The following is a 7,608-nucleotide window of genomic DNA, read 5'->3' as shown; positions in this document are numbered from 1 at the left end:
GCAGTGGCCTAGACCACTGCCTAGACGCATGTGTCTGTCATAGCCGATTGGCTCCATATGGACGTTAAACTTGATTAAATAAATAAATAAATAGCAGTCGACCATGTTCCTGTTCGACAGGAGAACATATTACTGCGAAAGGAACTATAACTATAAAAGGACATCAATATAGGTATATATTTCTTTCCGCTGGTAATTCAGAAGCATCCTATACTGATGGCGCCGAACTGTTGAGGATGACTCCGATAAACCCTAACAATAGATGAATGATGATTATTACTATGGACTGAGCACGAATTTCACTAATCCATGTGCTGTGACCACATCCAATTTATTTTGAATCCTTATTTGTCTTAGGATTTGAATGTCTACAGATGTCAATCCAAATTTGGACAGGGTCCGGTAAGCAGGGTCCGGCGATGGTGGCTGGCTGCATAGTATATATGCATGCTGCCATGTCACCAACACTCCATTCTCGCCATAGGTGTTCTCTCCATAATACAAATCTTTCTAAAGTCAATTTACTACTACTGTTCTCTGTACCTCTGGTCTGCAGTGGTGCCTCCCCTTTCCAATCAGCAGGGTCATCCGACAGAATTGCCAGGTGGGTTTGCAGATTATAGTACGACGACGGCCATGCATCACGTAAAGATGTTCGTTCAATCTGCTCGAGCCTACCTTGCTGTAGGCGCAGAATTCAAGAAGATGCCGCCATTCATGGGATACTGTGCCTATATTGCCGGCCCTATCCAGGCCCATACGTCTTGCTTTCGCAACTGTCCAGGAGAGTCACTCTCATGGGCCCAAGGTATGCTATGCTTTTTGATATTAGAGGAAATGAAAACACATTGGCCCATGTTGAACTCAATGGTACGTCCATCATCTCCCACACGTGAGAACCTCTAAAAGCTCATTTTCGTGGAATATTGGGGTAAATTCGAGCAAATGTTGATGTATCATTCCACTACTAGTACAACAACTTGAAGACTTGCATATCCAGGGCCGACAATGGCTTATCACTTCTGCCGCGGACGGCATTGCTCCGTTCTGTCACGGCTCAATGTGATCTTGGTGTTGAATGGCCGGAACCGATCTCATTTGAAGAAGTATTCATCAAATTGGATGATTCTGGATGTAGCAAATTCCTCAACAGAACCTATATCGACTTCATATGGGACACGCATGAAAGGCTGGCGAACAGGGAAGATAATAATAGACATATACATCACGGCCGTGGGGTCCATCTTGTGGGAGAAGAAGCAGTGGCCCAATGCGGTTGGGGAACGGATGACGTTGTCCGGGATGTAGAGCCTTCAAAGCAGGGATTCTCGAATGATCATCTCTTTAACTTTGATGAGATTCTCCCTCGTTGCTCCATGGACGCCATCAGTGGTGTATCCGCCGAGTTCATTACGGACGATCCTTTGGATGGCCAAAATCTGGAGGTGTTTAGTATTGAACGAGCCTAGATGATTGATACGATGAGGAAAAATGAATGTTAGTCTATTATATCCAAGCCTCGAGTTTAAATAGTCTGTAGCTATATATCATATTCTTGAGCAGGGAAGTTCCGACCTTAAACTATAATACAGGCTGTTCTGCTCTGAAAACGCCCTAAATAGATATCACTAAACCCTAAATATTCCTAAAATGCTATGGTCTACCCCGAACGCATCATTATTGGTCTTGTTGTATGTAGGGTTGCTTACTGCGCTATGAAGATACCAGAAAGGAGAGTTTACGATAGCTTCTTGGGAAATACTACCGGAGCATCATCCAATTATCAATACTGCTAAATAATCAAGACTGTTAAAGATAAGGTAAGCCATTTCGCAACCGCGTACAGACAACCCCCTGGTGACGTGTTGGATTCAATCACCTTCAAGAGATAGCTAGTTGAATAGCTGTCCACACCATTACCCAAAATTCTAAGCTCTTTCTTGCTTTTCTCTTTTTTCTTTTTTTTTTTTTTTTTACAGGAGGAATTCACGTTCGCTCCACATATAGCTAGCAAGCCTAAAATCAGCGGAGGCTGGAGATTGTTGACTCCGAGGGACATACTTAGGTGAATACAAGGTTATACGGAGCTCAGTATCAGCAGGGCAGGTCACTGGGCTTGTCGGAGGTTGCCCAGAACACCAGGTCAAAGATCCACATCCATCTGGTGAAACATTGACACATCCAGGGAAATTACCCCCAATCGGATTGATGACATAGTTAAACGTGCCTTGATCACCGGAAACATAGCTCACTTCTACCTCTCCGTTAAATTTCACGTCCGCGACTGGTGCACCTGGAACCGATTGCTGCCCCCCAGGTGCAACAGTGTACTGATATCCCTGTGGTTCTACATCCACGTGCACATTGGCTGGGACATAGTTGTTGATGCTGATGGTACCAGCATTAGCCGGATGGATTCGATGAGGGATATATTGTCGCCAGAAGTAGGCTGGATTTCCCAAGGCAGGGGCGACGATGGCCGCGATTGAGAGCACTGAATACTTCATGTTATCACTTCGTGTGAAACAAATAATATAGATCAAGATTCATGAGGCGAGGATGGTCCTCAAGAGTTTAGCCATTACGAAATCTCGATCCAACCTCCTCTATTTATATCTTTTCATCTATGCGCAAGGATTCTCCAGGTGGTCAGTATGACCTCGACGAAACACAGTCATGATGTAATGTCTTATGTTTTTGTCTATCAGTAACTTCCCTATTTAGTAAACATGTCAGCACTTTTATAGATATAGGAAATAAGTCTGTGCCAGATGCTAAGCTTATTCAGTTCCATGGTTGAGTACACCTAATCTGTTATAGACTTTCAAGTCATTCTCCCGGAAGCCTCGGAAGAAGAGTCAATTCACTGCAAACGGCTGTCGACCATCTACGCGAAGCGTCATGTACGACGGATAAAGAAAGAGTCCATGTATTGTATGGAGATTGCTGCCTGTCATACGACTTGATGCTAAGCCGCAATCGGTAGACTGGCTCGGATACTAATAAAAAGTTTCATTTTATATGGAAGACAGAGATGGCCAAGCCTGGGATTGCACTAAAGGTATTCGGGAACCAAGAGTTAGTTTAGCCAGAACTAAGACCGAGTTTAACAATAGGCTTCCGGAGCACTTTTCTACCAATCTGTCCATGGCTTGCTTAGTCTACGACCACCGTGGGTTTGGTGACAGCGATAACCAAGCATCGCAGCCCCGACAGGAGATAATTCCGGCCCACCAGATCAGCGACTATTCAGACGCGATCACATATCCAGACTGAATTGGAATTTGGGGAAGTTCCTACAGTGGTGTGGCCATGTTAGGAACGCTCACAATTTCGTTCTCATCCAAAATCAAGCAGCAATTCCTCACGCTTTCCAATGCTTTCACCTCATTATACTCAAAAAGGTTTCAATTGCGTTCATAACATTGAGGGCTAGAGTCCCTCAAAAACAAATTCAACAGTAGGTATCTGAAATATTAGCATCATCGGGCTGAATCGAGTTTTTGTCCGATGATGGTTCGGTCCGAACCAGTGGCGAACTCTCTACGGAGCTGTCTATTGAGTCTCCACAACGGTTCTAGTAAGATGTCTTCCAGGACTCAAATTGATGATCGAACACAGACTGACTAGTTTTCAGTATCTACAATTCCTCCCGATGCAATATCCTCGCGCTTAAACCCTTCCGTTCCCAGTATACGATCGTTAACCAATACTGGCTTGGCCGCTGAGAGGTCCTCACATCAGTATATTTCATTTAGGCGGAAGTATAATGATGCATAACGTACCGGTCAGTACAAAAAACACTCGTGCCGGTGCATCCGAGTAGTTTGTCCACCCGTGCACGGTTCCCCTCTGGACACAGACATCTCCAGGTTTCATGTCAATGCGCTCGTCACCGTCAAGGTGGCTATGGAGTATTCCTAAGGATTAGCAATGATACTAAGCTACGATGGAGAAACGAACCAAGTGATTTCTCCTGCATGCAAGATACCAAAATCGAGAGATTCGGTCCGATGAAACATCTGTGATTGGGGTTAACACGTCTCCGTCTACACCATTTGTAGATCCTACCGTTTTTGTACGGGGTGGAAAGTCCACCACACGCAATACAACCCCTTTCTTGTTGGCTAAGTCCGGAGTACGGGTCTTGGTTGGGTCAATCCATTTGTCATTCACTTCAGGAAATTGGTGAGTCTCGTAGAGAACGGCGAAGTTGCAGTTGACTTTGGTAGGCTCGCAGGGAATCAAACTGTCGGCTACGACAATCGCTTTGCCATCATCGTCGTGGCCCGTGACAATCCGTCGCGGGTGTGGAAAAAGGTTCTCCATGTCAACTAGATTGTTTGCTCACATAAAATGATATACATCTAGAGATCACAATCGAATGGTTGGTTTATATAACTGATACATGCATGTTGATAGTCCGGATGATCGGATTCGGATTCGGATTCGGAGTATTTCATATTCCTCGAATGGTGCGGTCGTTCGGGCTCAACTTTACCACCATAAGATCGCCAAACCAGCTTTACTGGCAAAGACAATCGGGTGTTGATGTCTAAATGACGACGGTCCTTGTCGAAATTTTGACAACGTCGTATTTTCGAGCCGATCCCACGCAAGCTGCCTTTGAGTATGAAGCACTGGGCCTCCATATTCGCTCCCAGGAACGACTAGTGCTGGGACAATGATTAATGTGCAAAATTCATCTACCGAGGTTTTGTCAAGACGTGTTTCTTTCATCCACCCTTGATAAGTAAAGATATTCTTTCAAGGCATTATTCACACGTCGGCCAGTCTTTTCAGCGAGGACGTAAAACATAATTAATTAAACACCCTCCAGCCTTGCTGAAACAGGGCTAAGGGCTCGAACCCTGAGTGTTCTTCAAGACATACGTCTCCAATAGACAAGTTATACCATGTATTATCTAGGGACACATCGCGTTGCTCCATCAGTAAGTCTTCAGGATCGACTGAGTCGGCTTCCCCGACACCAGAGCAATTTTGCGTAAGAGCGAGAGAGCTCCGTGAGTCAGCACGAGGATTATTTGCCTGGTAAATCGAATGGTTCATGGTGCCCAGATGTGGCGCGAGTGTAGGGGGGCCATCACTTTCCCGGGCCGAAAGGCCAAGGGGTGTGGCCTCGTTGCAAGCCTGCATACGATCTATTCCATACATTCTGTTTCGCTCAGTACTCGACTCTTGTGATGCGAAAGGAAAGAGTTGTCGATCCAGCGCAGAAGAAAGTTGTTCTGACTTGATTTCCAACGTAAATGTCAGCGCGAACTAGATTTTCTATAGAGACCGTAGCATCAACTCACGAGATGACCCAAAGGTCTCCAATGACGGCACAGGGCGTTCAGGAGGCGTGAAATGGCCCGTACGGCACGTAATTTGCGACCTTCAGTCCGTCTTTCAGTAATACTTTCCTGCAATCTTTTATCTTGGCAGGAGGTCTCTGTGGCCAGCAGCACTATTCCTGTTATAAAGGCCCCATAACCCATGAGCGGAGGCAGGACTGTGATATCACCATTTCCATACAGAAAAGGATTCAGTAGCTTTTCATGCAATCCGGCATGGCGTATAACACTTTCAGCACTCCGTTTCACACTTTCCAGATCTATCTCTGGCCCTGTAGAAGCACCTGAGAACAAGGGGACAAGCATTGAGTGTAGAATAATTTGACACTGATGAAAAAGAGATTCAGCAAGTAGTTTCATAGAGTGGGACGCATATTCTGTGTCGTTGACGGTAATTGGATCGTTGACGGTATTTGCACTATTGCAAATTGACGTTGCCAAATCTGAGAGACTGTAGACAGACTTAATGTTAAGAGAGGGAGAAGAGGCATTCCAATCCTTAACCAGGAGCTGAACCTTTGCCCTGAAATATCCAAAAACATTAGACAAAGAGCTGATTGCAGATTGCACACAAGATTTCCATACCAGACTCCCATTATTTTCACAAGAAACGCCGCTGCAGGGGTGGTGGCATGGTGCCTCTTGTTAAGTTCAAGAGGTCTCGACTCCCAATTCTGATTCATTTTTTCCGTCAGAATAATGTCATAGTGTGATCCGCAGTCTTGAATGTACGCGGGAAGAGGGACCATGGCCACTTCTTTCCATGCGGCTCTTATGCAAGATTCCGGCTCCATGCCGATGCATGTGGAGATCCAGCAAGCCCAAAGACACCGACGATTAAACTCAGACTCTAACGATAGATCCGAATCATTGCAGCCATCGATTATCCTTCGGTTGTATCCAAGGAGGTGGCACGAACGATAGGCGAGAGCTATAAACCCCGCAATGGAGGTTTCCAATCAGCAAGACTGCAACCACATGCCCCAATAGATGGAAAGGCGCTTACAAAGACACAGACTGCAAGACTGTAGATTTCCAATGCCAAACCAATACAGCTGCAGACATTCAAGTGCCTGGGTTGTCACCAAGGAAGGCTGTTCGATCGCAGATGGCGTGGCTTCCCTCACCGCAGACTTTGCCCAGCCAAGACCACAAGAGCCATAGTGTTGTAGCACATCTAACTCAGAAGCATTCACGGAGGCCACATCTTTGTGCTGACGTTCGGGAGAAAGAAAACTGTAATCATTGATTGGCGCAGAACTTTGATTTTATGGAACGACATACAGCGTAGCTAACGCAAACATGGCCTTCACAAGAATATTAGGAAGACTCCCCTTAAGATATTCGTGGAAGACTGCTCGTTTCTGAAATAACAAAGACGCATTATAGACCCGTGAAAAGTATATCTCAAGTAAACCCAAGCCAAGGGCGCGAGGCGGCAAGGGTGGGTCATCTGAGGAGGAAGATATACCATGGCGAGTTGACCCCGTCTGCCCTACGCCTTCATTGGATCGAGGTAATGGGTGAATCAACTCACGTTCGTTCACAATATAGGGAGTCCGAGTCCCGGTGTGTCTTTCGGGAAGTGCTGGGGCTACTCTACTAGAACTGGTAGCTCTCTCGTCCTCTCGTGAGCCCTCATCTGGGGAGAGTACCGCACCGTCAGGAAGTATTGTTGGGTGAACAATGCGGTCTGACGGGTTTGGAGCTGGGGCACACCTAGTGGGTTCATAAGCCAGGTTCAGTGTGTCCGTTTGTGGCTCCGGAAGGTCCAGGCAACGTTGGTCAACTGCTGTGCGTGTTTCCCGGCAAGTACGCTGCGACTTTCGACCTCGGCGTTTCGAAGGGACAGGGTACACACAGGTCGCCCGGAGCCTTCGGCAGCGACTGCACAAGGGGCGTTCACGGCTGCATTTAAGCTGCTAGACTGATTAGCATGAGTAGCGAGAGGAAGAGCAGATTGCGTCACTTTTTGGTTACGACATCTCTGACACGCGACAATAGAGCGTTGTACAGCATCACTCAATTGACACGGTTCATTTACGGAAACCTGACCATGCTCTTCTCTTAGCTGAGTATCCATAGATTCGAGTGTGTAGTCGTTGATACGGATGACCGAAACGGCTCGCCGCAGAGAGCGAAGGCAGAACAGGCTCTTACCGTACTTGATCACCTGACGCACGTCCCCACCTGCCGCACGAATTTCTGTATGGCAACCAACATTAAAAATGAAGCTTTAAAGCAACATACT

The 7,608-nt window shown here is 46.4% G+C and overlaps 4 protein-coding genes across 4 annotated transcripts; 1 reads left to right on the top strand and 3 right to left on the bottom strand.

The window, feature by feature from the left end:
- Nucleotides 1-651: 651 nt before the first annotated feature.
- Nucleotides 652-1,469, top strand: BDV27DRAFT_164752 (uncharacterized protein; the record flags this gene model as incomplete). The annotated part of the gene is made up of 2 exons (XM_032073754.1): nt 652-870; nt 972-1,469. 2 exons carry the CDS (start codon nt 652-654, stop codon nt 1,467-1,469), a joined length of 717 nt encoding a protein of 238 aa, XP_031920269.1.
- A 476-nt stretch (nt 1,470-1,945) lies between these two features.
- Nucleotides 1,946-2,559, bottom strand: BDV27DRAFT_139814 (uncharacterized protein). The gene is made up of 2 exons (XM_032069525.1): nt 2,062-2,559; nt 1,946-2,007 (listed from the first exon to the last, which is right to left on the bottom strand). Exons 1-2 carry the CDS (start codon nt 2,505-2,507, stop codon nt 1,974-1,976), a joined length of 480 nt encoding a protein of 159 aa, XP_031920268.1. The 5' UTR covers nt 2,508-2,559; the 3' UTR covers nt 1,946-1,973.
- A 1,067-nt stretch (nt 2,560-3,626) lies between these two features.
- BDV27DRAFT_164750 (cupin domain-containing protein) lies at nt 3,627-4,329 on the bottom strand (the record flags this gene model as incomplete). Its single annotated transcript, XM_032073753.1, has 4 exons — nt 3,627-3,724; nt 3,786-3,907; nt 3,964-4,022; nt 4,072-4,329. 4 exons carry the CDS (start codon nt 4,327-4,329, stop codon nt 3,627-3,629), a joined length of 537 nt encoding a protein of 178 aa, XP_031920267.1.
- Nucleotides 4,330-4,821: 492 nt separating this feature from the next.
- Nucleotides 4,822-7,342, bottom strand: BDV27DRAFT_164749 (Zn(II)2Cys6 transcription factor; the record flags this gene model as incomplete). The annotated part of the gene is made up of 6 exons (XM_032073752.1): nt 4,822-5,253; nt 5,319-5,880; nt 5,943-6,288; nt 6,364-6,593; nt 6,642-7,265; nt 7,338-7,342. The coding sequence occupies 6 exons, from the start codon at nt 7,340-7,342 to the stop codon at nt 4,822-4,824; spliced, it is 2,199 nt and encodes a 732-aa protein (XP_031920266.1).
- Between the last annotated feature and the right edge of the window lie 266 nt (nt 7,343-7,608).

The sequence above is a fragment of the Aspergillus caelatus genome (genome assembly GCF_009193585.1).
Source record: "Aspergillus caelatus strain CBS 763.97 unplaced genomic scaffold BDV27scaffold_539, whole genome shotgun sequence".
Lineage (NCBI taxonomy): Eukaryota > Fungi > Ascomycota > Eurotiomycetes > Eurotiales > Aspergillaceae > Aspergillus > Aspergillus caelatus.
Note: the sequence above shows the minus strand (reverse complement) of the source record. Positions and strands in the feature narration are given on the sequence as shown.

Excerpts from the sequence above, each read along its gene's own strand:
- BDV27DRAFT_139814 (XM_032069525.1), bottom strand. The coding sequence starts at position 2,507 with ATGAAGTATTCAGTGCTCTCAATCGCGGCCATCGTCGCCCCTGCCTTG. Across the intron at positions 2,008-2,061 it reads ATAACCTTGTATTCACCTAA|CTATATGTGGAGCGAACGTG; the intron begins GTATGTCCCTCG and ends TAGGCTTGCTAG.